This window comes from Thermobia domestica, chromosome 6, assembly GCF_964235325.1.
Source record: "Thermobia domestica chromosome 6, izTheDome1.hap1.1, whole genome shotgun sequence".
In the NCBI taxonomy this organism is placed as follows: Eukaryota; Metazoa; Arthropoda; class Insecta; order Zygentoma; family Lepismatidae; genus Thermobia; species Thermobia domestica.
Window position 1 is genome coordinate 273613833 of NC_137459.1, and position 20038 is coordinate 273633870.

General features: G+C 37.8%; 2 protein-coding genes across 8 annotated transcripts in view; one reads left to right on the forward strand and one right to left on the reverse strand.

Annotated features, from left to right (window-relative positions):
* The window catches only part of LOC145688499 (protein GVQW3-like), a 480426-nt gene that overhangs the window by 370089 nt on the left and 90299 nt on the right, over positions 1–20038 (reverse strand). The window lies entirely within an intron of this gene.
* The window catches only part of LOC145688497 (epidermal growth factor receptor kinase substrate 8-like), a 379489-nt gene that overhangs the window by 96328 nt on the left and 263123 nt on the right, over positions 1–20038 (forward strand). For 2 of the 4 annotated variants that reach the window (XM_081762831.1, XM_081762832.1), the window contains one exon: positions 6130–6230. The exons of 1 other annotated variant lie outside the window; for it this stretch is intronic. In XM_081762831.1, the coding sequence (XP_081618957.1) occupies positions 6178–6230 (53 nt within the window). In that variant the 5' untranslated portion in view covers positions 6130–6177. The remainder of the gene's footprint in view (positions 1–6129; positions 6231–20038) is intronic. One more of the 4 variants, XM_081762833.1, reaches the window with a different exon arrangement.

The window sequence follows — 20038 nt, forward strand, 5'->3', positions numbered from 1 at the left end:
GGTGAAGGAGACTACAGTTGGTGGACGATATTAAAACAGAAAATTTACGTGAAGACGAAGACGTTAGCTGAACACCGTGGGGCATGGAAGCTTCTCAGTTGTGGCAAGTAACCTGCCAATAATAGCAGTATACTTATGATAATATTAAATGTTCGTAGGTAGTTTGCATTTATTTTATTGTAGCTAACAGAAACAGACGATGGGACACAGTCAATAGTTTCAACAAGACGGTAGATAACATTTAATACGTTAAAGATCATTAGTGATTTAGGTAGTTTGCAATATGATGTTACTACTTCTATTATACTGTCAGTATGTCATATTGATGAGATAGGTACTTGCATTCCAACATTAAAGTGAGTATTCATTATGTCTTCTGCTTTAATTTTTTCTTTAAACTCATGTAACGAAACTCGTTGAAATGAACGTTGTATGATAGTTTCTTGCCAGTCAAAGCTAGTACAGAAGCTTCAATGAAAATTAATCTTCTCATGACATTTAACTAGATATCCACCCCACCCCCCTCACCCCGAAACTAATGGCATCTGAATGTGTTTAAAGAAGGGAAGAGGAGTTCGAAAATGTCGCTTCATTGTCTCTCTTCCCGTAAATGAGCACATTACTGTCCAGTGTTGAAATTTTCAGTGTTTACTGAGCATCCCGTTTCGTGTGTTCGATATGGACTTCGAACTTCGGTTCGATCATCGTACCGGGTATGACTTGGATGATTTTTACTAGAGAGAGATGAAATGTACTTGAAGAAAATGACCACATAAAATACAATAGTGCTGTCTAAATCGATTTTTCGAAAGACCGAAAATCTATTTCTGAAGGTATTAGTTTTTTAAAAAATTGTTTTCGGTTTCCAAAAGTGATTCTTGGTTTAGTTTTCAAAATCAATTTTCGGTTTCCAAAACTGATTTTAGGTTTTGTTTTCAGATCAGATTTTCGGCTTTCAAAACTAGTTTTTGGATTATCTTTTGAAAATTAGTTTTTAGTTTCGGTTTTCGAAACAAAAAAAAATCGATTTGTTTTTCTTCACTGTGCAAACGTTATTTAGAGTGAATGTGAACACAATTTTAAAAAGTGGGAATAATGTGCATAAACAGAAATAATACACTCACATGTCTGTCTGTATTTAATTTGTGCTACAAAGTGGACATACGGTAATAATGTTCTGCAACACAAATTACATACATATGCATGGTATGTGCGTTCCTTGGTAAAATACGGCTGAGGCTCACCTCCAATGCGCGAGAGGCCTGGTTTAAGTCTCGGGATTGATATAGTGCCTGCAGATGCCAAACATTATCTACACCACGACATGTAAGGCTGTACTTGCATGAAAAGACACTGTTATAATGCGGCGAAAAAAATCAGAAATGTGATCTGAACACGGATCACCGGGTTTCGATAGTCACGTACTTGCTCCTACTTCATACCGAACAATGGCAATACCTTACTGTTAGGCATTTGTTTTACCATGTGCCATGTGATGTTGCAAGATATTTTTACTGGTATCTACCGCTGAAACAAAGCTCCAAAGTGTAAATGTCATGTGATACTTAAGTCCTCTTTTTACCTATAGCATCACCTTCCGTTGAGCACGGGTCACAGTTTAGATCTACCTAGGTATATAATAGGACTAAGTCATTTTGCCTGAAAACCCTAGTGTTAAGTTTAGTGATGTACCAGCTGAACCACGGTCGCTCAATGTATAATGTGTGTGTTACTTTTCTTTATTTAGCAAAGTACACTAAACACAAATGCCAAACATTGCCATTAAAATGTCAGAATTTGAACTGCTCCATTACTGCTCCCTAAAAGCAATCCTAGCTACGCTACTGTTTGTAAGATTGTTCTGTTTCATATCGCAATAATCTGTGACTCAAGCTTTGCAGTGCACGGGGGCCTTCGGACGAAGAGGTCTAGGCCCACCCCGCAACCACTGTGTGAAGCTCATATTACATATTACTGAATATCTTAATTACTGTTATCCATTTTATGTGAAATTTGTACATTTTAAAGTTTCATATTAATAGCAAACTTGATTCCATTCCTTCGCCAATTACTAACATGCAAGTAATTTTCAAAAATCATTTAAATATTAAAACCGCACAACTCGCATCGCATGGTGGAATACACAATATCTTGCAGGTAGCTAGTTTAGGCGAGGCACTTCAATACAGAATAGCAGAGGAGTCACTGAAACGACGGCGAAGCTGATTATTAATATATCATACAAATCATCAGTAGATATAATCGTATTATACACTTCATGTGTAGTACGTTTTTGTTGAAGATATAGTAGGTTGACTTGTTTTAGTGGTATTACCCATTCGCCGCTTGCAGGAGATAGCTAGAGACTCAGAAGAAACAAGGCATCGCATAATTAATCTGGGAACCATTTACATAGATCGATTTAAGAGATCAGTTATGACTTCTGACAAGGAGATAGTTTCAACTGTCTCCATTTCTTCAAAATAACTCTTATGATTGTGTGTGGGGGGGGGGGGAGGGAGTTCTAGTTCGCTGATTAGGGGGCACCAAAATATCTTTCTGCAGCGGAGCCCCAATTGGTTCTTAAGGCGTTCAATATGTTACGCAGTGCTCGAAATGGATCGCATACTTCGATAACTGTAATTCTTTTCATTCAATTATACTGGCACCTATCCTAGGATTAAACGATACACTTGGAAATTCATATGCAAGATATATAGATTACTAGTGCCAGGGTTGGAGACTTCTAGTTTTGAACACTGGTTATATGAGATTTTTTTTTTTTTTTTAAACTAGGGGAATGGTAGGGTGGGTGCACCATATATGGAATACGTTCCTAATATGAAATACCAGATTATTTTGTCTGCTATGTTCTGCCACTGAGTGGACTGTACGTAAACTTGTACACAGTGACACCCTCAGTCTGCGCATGAGTGGTTTGCTGCCGAACGATAACAAGCCATTTTCTTTTGTTGCAGAATATTTTTCTGAAGAACTTGAGTTTTTCGAACGTATCTTTCCAGACTGCTGAATGTACGCAAAGAGTTATGTATTATTGTTGAGTTTGTGATATTTAGATTACATATATAGTGTACCATAAAGGCATAAAGATTCAGTACACAGAGAATCATACAAGCGTGTGTAGGAAGAGAACTATCCAAAATGGCGATTTTCCTAATATGGAATACTAGCAGAATCCTAATATGGAATACTCCTAATTATAATACCTACTACTCTTAAAGAAACAAATAAATACATTTATTAGCTTAAGGAAAGGAATAAAGGAAGTGTTCGCGTCTCCAACTCCGAGATCACATCGGCCTTTAAGTTAAGTCTACGAATTGGAAAGGACTCGATCCTGGCCTAAGGAAAAGTATCATCCCGGCATACGCCTAATGATACTGAGGAAAAGCAGGGAAAACTTCACCAAAGGCCGGAGCCAGGATAGGCGGTCTGAGCAGGGATCGTGCCCATCCTCGAATTATCCAAATATCGCATTGTAGACAAATGAGCATGTTTTGTTCTAGTATTCCATTTTAAGAACAGGTAGTGTTCCATATTAGGAGCGGGGTATGCCTAATATGGAAAATTGAGTTTCTTTCAATTTTGTAATATTGTAAAAAATCATTAATGAGGAACAAACTTTCATACTTGCATTTTGTTTTGCAAAGGTACCACAAGTAGTATGATGTATAATATTTTTATTCTGGAATACGCATTTCTGAGAAATAAAGAAGAAACAAAAAGTATTCCATATTCGGTGCCTTTACCCTAATCTTAAAGAAATTTAAAGAAAGAGAATGCCGCTCCTGTTAATTCGAGCTCCCTTATTTGCGCGAAAGTGTTTTTATAATGGAGAGAAGACCAAAGTCGCCAGTTGTTGGTGGGTTCTGGAATCATTTTATTATTTCAAAACTGGCAGTAATTTCGAATTTTATAACAAATCTTTGATTAAAAAAAAGTTTCCAAAACCGAAAAATCTGTTTTCAGTTTTTGCAGCCAGAAATATTGTTTTTCAAACCGAAAACCTGTTTAGTTTTGTGAAACTAAATTTTTTTTCGGTTTTTGAAACCCGAAACCGAAAATCAATTTTCAGATATTCGAATTTTCAGGAGAAAAAAAACTAAGATGTCATGAAATGTGAACAGGACTAAAATATACCTAGTATTACCGTTATATACACACATATTCCTAAGTGATAGTTTCCATCATTTCAGAACAGACATGTTATTTACATGAAGACTTTCCCACCCGCTGGGTAATTCACACATTGAACATACTATGTAGCAGAATACCGATTGTCTTGCTTGTTCGGAGTAAATATTGGAATAACGTTACAAAACTGAAAGCAGACACTAATGCCTATGGGTTTTTCCATTGTTGCAGTTCGACAGTTCCGCAGTGCTATGAAAAAATATCTTCTCTGTCCGAGCGTTCTATTACTCCACAGGGGCCGCGGTGGATCACTGTTAGAACGTTCACCTTTGGCATGGAGTCCCTGGTTCACCAGTGGACTAAGTGGTTGACAAACACTGTGTGCGTGAATTTTGTCGAGATTCTTCCATTTGCTTCCACTTTCTAAATTCCACCACTTACTTTCTTCTCATCATCTTATCCTTCATGACATAATCATGGGATGTTCTGCAGAGGTATCGATGTGGCCCTTGGAAACGAAAACGTTTGATATATTATGAAAGGTTGGTAGCTCCATCGGATTTTTGCATCAAGTGAGTCTATATAATAACAATAAAAAAAAAAAACTTAAATGCTTCTATAAAATGCATCATATGAAAATAATATATTCTTTCTAGTGTATATTAATGTACTAACAGTAAGTAGGAGAAAATAGCTGCCTAGAATTGAGAGCTTAAGTCTAATGCTTTTAGTCTTTCTTCAGTTTACCCCACCAAAAATTTTCTCGTTTTAGTGCTTTGTGTTACTTTCTTTTTACTACATTTTTTAAAAAGTATTGTTTTAAAGTTTTTTTTTCGGTTATAATTTTTACATCTTTTGAGTATTCTGCAATCAGTTCTTTACTTCCAATTTCATAAACTTAAAAATACCACATAATTTCAATGTATGACTTCATATGATTTTATGAGCAGTTAGATTTACTAAAATTTCTCGCGTATTTGTGTATGCGTGTGAGTTCGAGAAAAAAACGAAAACAAAACTACTTAATAGATCACCATTAACTTTGCATGTAGTGGCCTGCATGTAGTGGGTCGAAAGTTACGAATAGTTTGTTGGTGATATTCAAACCGGAAGTGGTAGAATCAATCCATTTCATCACTATAGAGCAAAACCGGTAATAAATAGCTAGAAGCTTTCTTGTAATCGATTAAGCGTCCAAGAATAGATCACATGAAGTTGGATACAGACGAAAAAGCCACGTCCTACCACGAAAAAGCAGATCCTTCACTAGAAATTTGTGTTGAACAATCACTTCAGCATGGTTGAACATATCTTAATTAAATTTTATGGATACGAGAAGTTTGTATAATCTCATTAAAAACAAAAACTGTTATTGTAATGAGTTTCTATGTTAGTATTTAAACATTCTGTAACCGACAAATAGGCGTCCTGCGGCACAAAAGCGCACTGTTGGTTGCATAACACCCGTATGTAAAATTTCCATTAGATCCAGGTACCGTTGACCTTGCAATCCGTAAACATAAACCGTGTGCGTTTTCTAAGGGTTCTCCCGTTTCCTCCCCCTTTCTCTATTTCTCATAATCACCTTCTCCTTTAGCATAATCGTGGGACGTAAAGACGTTGAAGATTTCATAATTTCATTTTTATTTCCTAAGCATAAAAATTATTCAAGACCTGTCCGATTTTATATATTATACATTCTCTCTCTCTCTCTCTCTCTCTCTCTCTCTCTCTATATATATATATATATATATATATATATATATATATATATATATATATATATATATATATATATATATATATATTAGACGTGATATTGGCAGTTTAACAAAAATTAGCTTTAATTTCCCATTGCAAATTATATAATGTAATACAACCATTAAAACATTATGCAAAATATATTTAATATACATGATTTGTTACACCAAGAACTATATATACTAATGATTGATTTTTCTTTTTGTTTTTCAGAAGTTTATCATTTCTACTTGAAAAAATAATATATAGAACTAAGCAACTATGCCGGATGTAAGGGATCAATATTGGGAAGATCAACGCATTAGTCGATCAAGGTAAGAAGAATTGCTAGTTGTATTCATGTTTTCTCAACATTTTATAGACTCGCATTGCAGATAATATGAAAGTTATTCTGGGTAGAGAATTTCAAGCTACTTAACATAAGAACGAATTTGCAAACAGAGCAGTTTACTGATTCTATGAATATTTCTGATAATTATAGGGCGAACTGCGTACTAGCAATACTAAATTCAAATATATTCTATACTACGAATAAATGCAACAACAATGAGGGGCAAAATAAAAACTAAAATCACTAAATCATTACAAAATTCGTGTATCTAGCATCCCTTATTCTAATTCTTGTCTTTAATTTGATTTTAAAAAAGACTGTATATATCGCACGTTGTATACATAGTTCGTCCAATCTTGTTCAAACTTGGAACGGAACTAGGCCTTGAGTTGCTTAGTGAAATCTATATTATAAAATTGAAAGTGACTATGTGACTCCTAATCTTTTGAACCACCCGATCGATCTCGATCAAATTTTCCACATTCATGAAGTTCAGGCCTGGGAGTGTTTTCATAATTTCATTTTGATAGTAGACCTTACGGGAGGAGGAGGAGGAGGAGGAGGGGGGAGTTATAAAAACATAAACACAACTTAACTCTTGAACCAAACTACAAAGCTCAATCACATATTCAACATAGATAACGTTCCTCCCTAGGATCTTTATCATTTCACTTTGACGGAGCAACGTAGAGAAGGGGGAGATACACAAAAATCTAAAATATATATAATACAGGGCGGTAAAAAACTATTTGAGCAAACTTCGGGAGCTGATTCCTGACACCGAAACAAGCAAAAAAAGTCCTCTGGAACTTTGGTCAATGAGGGATAGTTTCGGCGATATAAGGTACCGAAAGGTGAGAAAATGAACTTAAGAGGGCTGTAATTCAAAAGACAACGCAGCGTAGAGAGTGCGGTTTAGAACATAACACTCGAAGTCATACCTGCTCGATTGAAAAATGTATGTTTCAAACCTCCGCAAGATGTGTGTGAGGTATTCTCTAAAGATTCCTATAACCAGGAAAGTAATCCATATGTTCCTTCCCGTCCCGCTTCACCCACTTACGGAGGACGTTGGAACGATGATTTTCTAGTAATTAGATTTCCTCCTTTGCATTATGGCACTTCTACTCTAATCATCATCATCTCTGTTGCAACATTTTCGAGCCGTGAAATGATAAATACCCTCTGTGACTTCCTATAAGAGTTTTATTCTGTTCATCCGTTATAATCTTCAACCGTTTTCATATCAGTGGTACTCGACGTTTTATCTGAAACAGGGACTGCCTTGGCGGTCATTTTAAAAACTGTGACCCATATGAACAATCTTTCGCCACAACGCTGTTTAGTGTATGAAGATCTACCGAACGAGGTATCACTTGATCCATATTTTCGTTTAAAATTTTCAAGTTGGGCCTAGGCCCCGACCAAAGGTGGCCCTGGGAGGCACCGCGTCAACATCATTCGATTTGCTCCATGGCTTTCCTATTCGAGATTTTGTTTGGTTCATGTATGTTCAACCGTTTTCATATTAGTGGTACTTAACGTTTATCTGATACAGGTAACATATCTTGGCGGCCAATTGGTAACCGATACGAGAAATCTTTTGCCACATCGCTTTTTAGTTTTTAAAAATCTATCGAACGAGGTGTCGGTCGCCCCATGTTTCCATTTAAAATTTTAAAGTTGGGCCCCGGGCCTTCTTGAAGAGCAGACGTGGCGGCACCGCAAAATCACCATTCGATTTGCCCCATTGTATTTCCTATTTGAGTTTTTGTTCAGTTCATTTATGTTCAACCGTTTCTGAGATACTTCCGTGGAAACATTAAAATGGGCCATCCTGTACGGTGAAATTGTAAATGAGAACCTTAGTTTTTGAAAATTGTATCTACACAACAAAATTAGGGTCTATCTGAAATGTGTTTTTATAAGTGGTGGATGTCTGTAATGGAAAAAAGTAGGTAAAATTGTTTTTAAATGGTACCTTCCATTTTGATTGCAGGCAATGATTTGTGCGAAAATGAATCAACTGAAATGCGAAACCAATTTGTTGAACAATGCAATTTTAGAACAACGTGTACAAACGTTGGTTTTGCACAAAAGTTGTCTCCACAATATCGGTTCATTGCAGTACCAGTCACTTGTACACCCAAATGTTTCAGGCAAACCATACCTATTGCAAGTAAAAGTTAGGTTCTCCTTTGAGATTTTATCATTCATTTCCACTTCACCCATTTTTGGAGGGAGATCGGAAAGATAATTTTCTAACAATTAGATTTCCTCTTTAGCATTATGTCACTTATACTTTAATCTTTTCTCCGTTGGATTATTCTCGAGGAGTGGAATGATAAATACCCTCTGATTTTCTGTACGAGTTTTATCCTGTTCATTTATCTCGTAATGTTTTCATATTAGTGGTACTGGACGTTTTATCTGATAAAGGCACTATGTCTTGGCGGCCATTTTGAAAACGGTGACCCATAGGAACAATCTTTTGCCACTTCGCGTTTTAGTTTCTCAAGATCTATCGAACGAGGTGTCAGTCGCCCCATGTTTCCATTTAAAACTTTAAAGTTGGGCCCTAGTCCCGCTTGAAGAGCGGCCCTGGGGGCACTGCGACATTACCATTCGATTTGCCCAATGGTATTTTCTATTTGAATTTTTGTTCAGTTTATTTATGTTCAACAGTTTTCGAGATATTTCCGTGGAAAGATTAAAATGGGCGACCCTGTATAATATAACTTCCCAGGTTTGAACCTCATTAATGTTGCAAATTTGATTGAGATCGATCGGATGGTTCAAGAGTTATTAAGTCACGAACACAGTCGTGAACCACCCGATCGATCTCAATCAAATTTCGAACCTAGACGAGGTTCAAACCTGAGATGGTTTTTGTCATATCATTTTGACGGTGTATCTTAAGGGAGGGGGGAGATATATTTAAAAATGATCAAAAATGAGTAACACCAGTGTTGAATCCATAGTTTTTCGAATCGCTGAGATGAACAGTGACACTTCCAATTCCGTGCCTGAACATGGAAAAATACACCGACAATGTTTGAGGTGATTCCTGACACCAAGGTAAGACAAAAACTTATAGACCATTCTGGGTGCACTAATTCTTCCTTCCGGAGTTACAGGCTGCCAAAAACTTGAAAAAATGAACTTTAAAGGTTCATAGCTCCCATTAATATGGGACCTACCGTAGTCGGGTCAAGGCTTCACTTAGGAACTAAAGTTTGCCCTATCCAAAAATCCATGTTTCAGAATCCTAAGGTACTCACGCAACATTTTTGATAGAATGAGCTTGGCTACGGGCATATAATTTGAAGTACTCACCAACTACCTCTATAAAAATTGTTGCGGAACTACCGTAGGATTCTGAATAATGTATATTTGAATAGCGCACACACTAGTTCCTAAGGGAAGTCTTGGCGCGACTACGGTAGGTCACATAGTTTCGTAGCTATGGACCTTTAAAGTTCCTTTTTTCAATTTTTCGGCAGCCTAAGTCCGAATGGAAGTATTTGTGCACCCAAGTTGGTCTATATTGTTTTATCTTGGTGTCAGGAATCACCTCTCAAAGTTCTCGGTGTTGTTTTGAAAACACACTATAAATGACCCAAACAAAAACTCAAATAGGAAATGCCATGGGGCACATTGGTGTTATTGTGGTGTCCCCCAGAGCAACCTTACATGAGGGCCCAACTTGAAATAGAAACTTGGGGCGATGATACCTCGTTCGATAGATCTTTAAAAACTACAAAGCGTTGGGGCAAAAAATTCACATTGGTCACCATATTCAAAATGGCCACCAAAACATGATGCCTATATCAAATAAAACGTCCAGTACCATTAGTGAGAAAGCAGTTGGAGATAAATGAACAGAATAAAAAGTGAAACGGGATAATTGTATGGGGTATGTCGGATGATGTGGTGATCCAAGGGCAGCCTTTTATGGGGTCCAGGCCCCAACTTTGAAATTTTAAATGCAAACTGGCCGAGTGATATTCCTTTAAACTCTGAACAGCGTTGTGGCAAAACATTTTTCATATGGATCACTTTTTAGAAATGGCCGCCAAGACATGGTCCCTGTATCAGATAAAGCGTCCAGTACCACTAATATGAAAACGATTTGAGATAAAAGAACAGAATAAAACTCGTATAGGAAATCAGAGGGTATTTATTATTCCACGGCTCGAGAACTATGCAGCAGAGGAAAAGATGATTTTAAAAAAAGTGACTTAATGCAAAGGATGAAATATAGTGGGGTGGGGTGGGGGGGAATGGCAAAGTTGCAAATGAGAACCTTAGTTTTTGGAAATTGAATATACACAACAAAATTATTTGAAATGTTTTTATAAGAGATAGATGTGTGTGTAATGAGAAAACGTAAGTAAAATTCGTGTTAAATGGTACCTTCCATTTTTATTGCAATAAATGATTTCATGCAAAAATCAATCAACTGAAATGCAAAAAAAAAAAAAAAAAAATGTCGAACATTGCAGTTTTTGCAATGTAAACGAGGTATCACTCGCACCATGTTTCCATTTAAAATTTTGAATTTGGCTCTGGGCCTCCCAGGGGATAGTGCGACAATACCATTAGATGTGTCCCATGATCTTTCCTATTTTTTTTTTCGGTTCATTTTTCATATCAATGGTACTGGACGTTTTATCTGATACAGGAACCATGTCTTGGCGACCATTATGAATAAGTAATCAGTAAGAAATGTAAATCAAAAATCAGTATGTAATCAGTAAGAAATATAGATAGAGAAACAAATATATGATAAAGAAATATCAAGAAAGACATGGAGAGAAAGACGAATGAAGAAATGCCACTATATTCACATCATGGTAAAGAACGCACACACTGCTTACGGATTGTTGTCAGTAATGCCCTAGTTACAAATTATTTCCATGATTTCAACATCTTTGTATTAAGGAAAGAAAAACGCCTGTATAAACTTACTATAACGGGAGCACTATAGAAATTGAATAAATTATCTTATTTAACGCAGAAATCGTAGTTGAGAGGTTTAAGGCGTGTGATACTAGAATATTTAATGATTATGGGTTCAATTTTTGTTCTTTACTAATTGCAAAATGTCGTTTACATTCAAAATCAGATGAATTATGGTGGTATTTGTTAGGACATTCTTCTCTTTTGAAATGAAGAGAAGAATAAAAATAATACGCAAAGACAAAAAGTATTACCAGTACTAAACGTCAATAATAATTGCTACAAAAGACTAAAACGAACAGCTGACCTCCTAACGACAGTACTTACAATTGTGGCCAAACTATCTTAGGAACCACTGTGTTCATTAGTCCTCAACGGACTCGAATCAACGTTCACTCGCTCCAAGGCGACCAAGATGTTCGCTGAATTGACAACTATACAGTAAAGCTGAATATTATTATTATTATTACCGTACTTTTGAATCTTCACCGTAAAATTACTGTAGAATAAGCTATCATTTCTGTAATTTTCTTGCACTGTACGATATTAAGTTTAATAGTGGGCACTAAATTGTCTCCAGGTCTTCGAATAAATGAATTTTGGCATAAACTTTGGTGTAAATATCATTACAGGAAGAACATTACCGCTTCGTTCCAACCATCAGGGCTGTTTACGTGATACGATAGTGTAACGTGCTGAGTAAACAAACTTTGGGTACAGGAATCGCTGGTGTAGTGGTACAGTGCTAGATTTCCAAATAGAAAATCTCGGTTCCATTCCCCGTTAGGCAGTATCAACTTTTTCGTATAAAATAATGGCTCCAAACAGATATTCACAATAAACAAAATCGAGACTGATGTTTCGCACAGATAAATCTTCGGAGATGACCAGACAATGCATTTTTTTGTTTCTCTCGTTTAATTTTTATTAAGAAAGGTATTTCTATATATTTTTCACTTTTTTTTTTACCTTACCCCTTGGCGCGCCGTGTATTGTTCTTTTAGTTGGAATAAAGTTCTATTTCAGTAAAATAACGTGTATAAACAAGACTGTTACATACTATATGAAAACTAGTTGTGGGAAGAAATATCTGAATAGGAATCTGTTACGAGTGTATTTATATAGCTTAATGTTGTGGTCTGAATATGGTCCCTCATCCCAAAACTTGTGGTTGCGAAGGACACTTTTGGGGGGGAGAGAGAGAGAGAGAGAGAGAGAGAGTGAGAGAGAGAGAGAGAGAGAGAGTGAGTGAGTGTGTTGTGTAAATAATAATGTTTTGTCATTCGGGATATCAGTGGTGTGTGGTTTGAATCTTGGAACCTTAGGTGAACGCAAAGTTTACTATAATGCTTGCAATAATCAGTTTGATGTTTTATAGCTGTTTGTATTAGGCATTCTTATTATGTAAGAGTCTATTTGTCATCTCGTCGATTTGAAGGGATGCATCTCACTCTGTTCCGGGAGTATTTCTCTCTCTTGTTATTTTTCAATCTCTGTATACATATATAAACAGAGTGGGAGAGAGAAAAACTTTCGAACTGAGGGTGGTTTTCGTCTCAGAACGTGATGATCGGCAAACGTGCAAGGACATTTTGCGACATTTCTGACATGATTGTCTCTGCAATAGGCACATTTATCAAGAAATTTGCCTATTGTAGAGACTCGCATGTGCGAAATTCGGGAAAATTTCGTTTTTTTCCGATCACCGCGCTTTGATGCAGACCCCTGATTGAATATACCTGCTTCCTCGTTTTCATTGTTCCACTTCTCTAATAAGTGTCACTGGAATTTTTACCTTATTTTCACTTACTATATTAAACTGGTAATACGCTCTCTTTTAGCACCACTCATGTGCTGTATGCATTATAAACAAATATAAAATATACTATCTGGATTGGATTCGAACTGACGTCCTTCGGATTTATAATCTAGCGTCTTAACCACTACACCAAGATAGCTGCTTGGTAAGTGATTAGTTGTTGGCATGTTTGATGGCATTTGTCTTTTATGTTTTCACTTCGACAGTTTTTACTCGTTTTTCTTCGTTTACCTGTTGTTTCTGGATTTATCTTTCGCTGTCGTCCTTTATTTACACCATTTACTATTCGTATCCACAGATTGTGCTACTCTTCACTGTCTTACTCAGATTAGGCTTTTCTCCTTACCCTTCACTACACTTTTGATTGATTTAATTCTCATACTCTCCATGGTTCGAGCAGAAGAATGCCAGACTCCTAAAAGAGATGTACATTTACTTTTCTCAGTATAGACGACGACTGAAGGCCGTTCGGAGTACCATGCATGCGGATTAACGAGTTTTTACTGTACTGTGAGCATCAGGGACACACTCATGCGGATGGTCCAGCGGGTTCGGACCGCTCAAAACTTCATAATAAAACATTTGTTTAGTAGAAAAATTATTCATGTAGCCTAAACATTTTATCTTGCACTTAATATGTACACTTTCTTTATATATATATAAAGTGTTGCTTTTTTCCCCCCGACAATGTAGGTAAAGAACTTTACAATTACTTATCGTTCTTCGGTTGTAGAATTAAATTGGGTCAATAGTACGTAGTGCTTTCTAGTATTGAACTCTTCCGCTCAAACTTTGGATCCATCCCAACGAAATTTCTGAATGCTCGACTGGTAAGCATTCTAAATATTCTGTCACAACTCGTTCGTATTATCATTTCTGTTAGGACTTATAATATTTTCTTCTTGTTCACCTCAACCATAGGTTGGTAGGCAACATGGAAAGTTTAACTTTCCTCCGGCTTGGGAGAGCTGTTTTTATATTTTGATAAGGCCTCATCTTTGTAACTGCGTCTAGATATTTTATCCTTGTTCTTCTGCTTTTCCTTCTCTCAGCACGGTGACCAAATCGGAGTGCCGAATAAGATGACCAAGCATGTTGTTTCTTCTTTTTTCTGTTATCTTCATGATCTGTCGTCTTTCATTAACTTCCTTTAGTACGTCTTCATTCCTTTTCCTTTCGATCGGTGATATGCGCAGCATTCTGCTCCACCACCACATTTCAGATGCTTTCAGCTTGGATATTTAAGCTTTTCTCAATGTCCACGTCTGTGATCCGTGAAGCGCCACGCTCCATACCAGGGTCTTAATTAATTGTTTACGAACGTCCAATGACACATTTCTTGATGTTAGCAGTCCTCTTTCCCTATTGAATTCTTGCTTACCCTGTGCTATTTTCGAACTTACGTCTTTTTCACTTCTTCCGTCCGAGGATATTAGACTTCCTAATTTGGGAGACGTTTTAACGTCTTCGATTTTCTTTTCATCTAGCTATACGTTTGCTATTCCTGTTCTGCTCTTGTGCACTTTATCACTTTGTTCTTTTTTCTTATTTATCTTCATTTTGCATGTTTTCTTTTCAGTTGGTCGTTCGTTTGAAAATGCTTCCTGCAAGTCCTTTTCGTTCTCCGCTATCAATGTTATGTCATCATCAAACCTTATTGTGCTGAAAACTTGACCATTTACTTTTAGGCCTTTCTCGTTTGTCAAAGAATTCTTTCATAGCCTCTTCCATATACAGATTGTGATCAGAAAAATGGAAACAACTGAACGAAATTGCAACTTACCAGATTAATATGGTGTCCGGCCACCTTTCGCCTTCAGAACAGTCTTGATGCGACGTGGGATGGAGGCATAGAGGTCGTGAATGGTAGCAAGTGGAATTTTACACCATTCCTCGTGCAGAGCATCGGCCAGTTCTGTGAGAGAGGATGGAGGTGGAAATCGTCGCCGGAGTCGTGTTTCCAAGACGGACCACAGATGTTCAATTATGTTGAGATCTGGGGATTGGGCGGGCCAGGGGAGGTGTTGAACTTCATCCCGATGTTCCTCAAACCACGCTGCAACAACGCCAGCTGTGTGAATGGGTGCATTATCATCCTGGAAGATGTCGTCATTGTTCGGGAACAACATCCGGACCATAGGATGCAAGTGGTCTCCTAAAATTGCGACATAATCGTTGGCAGTGATTCACCCGTTAAGTGTGACCACAGGACCCAATGAAAACCATGATATGGCGGCCCACAGCATCACCGAGCCGCCGCCATGTTTCACAGTTGGGCGGAGACACTGCAGATCATAAGCTTCTTTGGGCGTTCTCCACACATAAGCACGGCCCGTGGTTGGGAATAGGGTGAAGGATGACTCATCCGACCTTATCACACGTTTCCAGTCCTCAACGGTCCAAGTTGCATGGTCGCGGCACCATTTGCGGCGTGCGAAAGCGTTATGGTCCCTGATGAGCGGTTTGGCCCGTGCAACACGACCCCGTAAGTTCATGTCATGTAATTCGCGGCGGACTGTGATTGTCGAAACAGGGTGGGGGAGGTGCTGATTTAGTTCCTCCGTCACTTGCTCCGCAGTGGCACGACGGTTCTGCGTGACAATGCGCTTTAATACCCGGCGTGACCTGTCACTCATGATTTTCTTCCGCCCACTGTTCCGCTTCCCTGATGTGGTTTTCCCGTGTGTTATGTTGGCCGTCATCACCTTCGACACTGTCCCACGCGACACACCTAACACAGTAGCGACTGCCGTCACACTCACTCCACATAACCGCGCAACAACAATTTGCCCTCTTTGAAAATCTGAGAGGTCTCCCATTTTACACTACCTCCGTCTGCTGCAGCCACTGGACACTGCTGTTCCACTGCGCCTGACGTAGTATGGAGATCGACCTAACACACCACTACCAGCGGTCCGGCGCTGCGGGCGCCACGACACCACTGCCAACCCATACATCTGACGTGTTGCCAACTACAGATGTTTCCACTTTCCTGATCACCATTTGTAGATGTTGAACAGGAGAGGTGAAAGTCCACATCCTTCCCTTACTACTCATTTGCTTATTCTTGCTTCCTTCTGATCTCTTATAACAGCCGTCTGGTTCCTATAAAGTTGGTATATTATTATGTGGTCTCTGAAATCCACTTTCAGATTCTTCAACGCTCTGAACATGATATTCCAATCTACGTTGTCAAAAGCTTTCTCTATATTTACAAATGCTATCAATTGTTTTGTTTATTCTGATGTGCTGTTCTATTATCAACCGTAGACTCAGTATTGCTTCTCTTGTTTCTCCTTTCTTCCTGAATCCAGATTGGTCCTCCGTAGACGCTCTTCTATTTTTTCTTCTATTCGTTGTGCGATAATTTTACGCAATATTTTTGATGCATGGGAAAGCAAACTTAACGTTATGTTCTTCGCTTTTGCGTGCGCCTTTTCTCTTCGGGATAGGCACCAATATGCTTTTCTCGAAGCCTCTTCCGAGATGTAAATTTCATTAATAAGATTAAATAGTTTCTTCGTTGTTGCCGAGATTCTTAACTTCCGTTGGCATTTGAATGATCTTGTAGAATGTCACATTCGCTTACTTTTGATTTCATCAAATTTTGGGTGTGTTTGAACATAATGCATGTCTCCATTACGAGTTCTAAGAATCAAATAATTATTTTTTTTAGTTTTTTTTCTTATTTTTTGAAATTTCTCCCTCCCCCCACAAACACTCCGCCATTTGCCTAGCAGCTAGTGTTTTGTTTTCCCTTTTTGGTGCCCAAGTCCCGGGTTCAATCTTCGGAATGAGACCATGGAACACACTACAGTAATCTCATTTTTAAACTGTAAATCTCGCCGTATATAGCCTAATCTGACACATAACGTAAATACAAAATAAAAAATAGTGTCGAAACTATAATGCAAGAACACATGGACAAAGCATTCGTAATTAGTCACTTCTGAAACTGTCACAACAATTTGCTGCATTGCACGTTGCGTATATACTGTTAACAGTTTAAAAACCAACATACATGGCAATTCAAGTATACAAGACAGATGTTTCGAGTGCAGTGAATGTCATCATTTTGTTTATTTAGAATACTGAAAGTACTAACCGACTATCATCATCATCATCATCATAGGTATTCTGCCTTTATTGGCAGGTCACTTGCCGCAGCTGAGAAGCTTCCATGCTCCACGGTCCTCCGCTAACTTCTTCGTCTTCGCGTATGACCTTTCTGTTTTTATATCATCCATTAATTGTAGTCTCCTTCGCCCCCTCCCTCTCTTTCCCGCCACCATATCCTCTAGGACGTCCCTCCTGATACAATCTCTTCTTAGGCAATGTCCCAACCAGTTTCTCGTCCTCTGCCTAATAATATCTAAAAGTGTTCTTTTCTCACCCACCATTTCTAACACTCATTAGTTTTCCGCTCGACCCAACTAATTCTTTCCATTCTTCTCCACACCCACATTTCGAAGGCTTCCAGTCGATTTTCATCACCTTTACGTAATGCCCACGTTTCTGCCCCATACAGTACAACACTCCACACGAAGCATTTTATGAGTCTTTTTCTCAACTCTTTATTCAAGGTCCCACAAAACAGACTTTTCTTCCTCCTAAAGACTTCGCCATTCTAACCGACTATAGGAATCATATTTTCTAGGGGCTATAAACCACTGATAAATGACGTTACGAGACGCCACTGTAAACATACTAGTTTTTGAAGTTTTATTTTTCACCTCTTTTCACCTTCCGTGCCGTTGGTGCTGAACTTAGTTTTAAACGGCATTGGAAGCGTCACTACTGATTTCAGCGTCGCCGAACAGTATTTTTGTACGCGTCTCCCCCCTTCCAAATCCAGATCCAGTATCTCATCTACGAGATTGGATGGTTTCTAACAGGATAAATAATAAACTACCGTGTACAGCATTTTGATATCTCAAACCGTTCCCGATACCTGGGTAAACCTTGGTAAGGTTTGTAACACATTAAAATTATTGTAATTACGACTACAAATTACGATAATCAACAATTCCGTACAAATTCCGTTTAAAATATTCCGTACAAATTCGTAGTTTTAAGCAGTGCTGAAAGTTCTACCAATGTTTATCGTATCACCGGAACAATTTGATGTATCAAATTGCTGTAAACGGCATTATGATTGTTTATTTGTTAGAGACCATGTAACTCCTTGGATATATTTATCGTAGCACTTCTATTTTGTAATAAGTGTAAAAGTCAAATTTTCAGTTTCTTTCAACTTTGTTCCTATTTATTCGAAATGTATCTTATATTGATCATAGTATTCAACACTAACTTACTTCAGATATGTAACGTCTTGTTCATCTCATTTGCTTTATTACTGTTGTAGAGCCTTCCTAAATTAGTATATTTGTGATACTGCAGCCTCCTTAGTTGGAAACACTGAATAAAGTTTGATATTTTAACATTTCCTTTTACATGCATATATGAAATATATAAAATAACCTGATGTAGTGCTATTTAAAACAAAGAACTTTATATTGAGACTAGCATTGGCTAGCTGGGGGCTTCACCCCAGTGCCTCGCGTTTACAGTTTACTCGGCCTACGGCCTCGAATCTCTCATATATCAGCCTTTACATCAACAGTGAATTTCCTACATTTGCTTTTAACATTTCCTGAATTTGGCCAGCTGGGCTTTTGCCCCCAAACCTCCGCGGTTGCTCGACCTACGGTCTCGCACCTCTTACAGCCAAAATTCTACCAAATTTAAAATTCCTTTTCCAATTACAACTGCCTTAAAGATGAGATTTTGGTTCCCAAGAGAACGCCAATTTAATAAATATGGGATTTTTTTTTCATCCTCTCTTTAGGCCCCTTAAAAACAATATATATGCATGCAATTTTTCTGAGTTATTCCTGGAAGGCTACAATCATGCTAAATTTCATTCTAATTCTGTCCGAAGTGCCTAAACATTTTGGGGTGCATATGTCCCATGTAAATAACATGGGACAGATTTTTCAGTTCTCTTTAAAACCACTTTAAAGTTGGAAATTTTTATTTTTGGTGATTTAGTTAGGTAACACTAACGAACGTGTACAAGCATACTGAATTTCAAGTTTAAATTCGAATTGGAAGTACCTAAAATATGAGATCATAGGTTGAAAAACGGCCCATTTAAATGACATGGGGAAATTTTTCATCTCCCCTTTAAAATCCCTAATAAAATTAAAAATACTCGCTATGGGCAATATTCCTGTTGGTTAGTCCCGAAAAGCTACAACCATGCCAAATTTCGACTTTCCACATGAACCGGAAGTACCCCTTTATTTTGTCAGTTCATGTAGTTTTATATTTAGTTCGGATAGCAACAGTGTTAATCTGGTGATAATGTCGAGTGTGTCAAGCTTTTCCCTCTTCCTCATATTTGTTTCCACACATTTTGATACCCATGCATGAACCAGAAGTACATGGTTCAAAGTTGGGATTTGATTTTATCAAATTTTCTCAAACTTTTCAGTAAATGGAATAAATCTGATAAACTTTTAACCATGTACCTCTGATTAATATTTGCTAAATTCATTGAAGTATTTATTCCACTATACGGAAAGTCACTATTACTGTTGGAGTTCCCTCGTGGCTAAGCGGTTAGTGTACGCGCCTTGGGCGTGGGAGACTTGGATTCAATTCTCGGCGGAGCTCATGTGGTTCGGATCCCGCCTTTAGCTGCAGGTCAGTCTCGTATAGTCTCGCTTCTGAAAGGAACGCTAAACTCATTGCTACTGATAGTTCAATGTGGAAACACAACACTTGTAGTATCGATATTTGTGGTACTCTGTGAAATAGCTCCTTATGTGTCAAGCTTAGAGAGGCATAGAGGAGAGGTATTACAGTCTGAACGATTACACTCAAACACCAAGCCTTATCAGGTATAAGGAGCAAAGACAAAATTATCCTCCATTGAATCTGTAATTTACCAGAATGTTTTATAGAATAATTTAATTAGTGCATTACAGACATTACAATTATGAAAT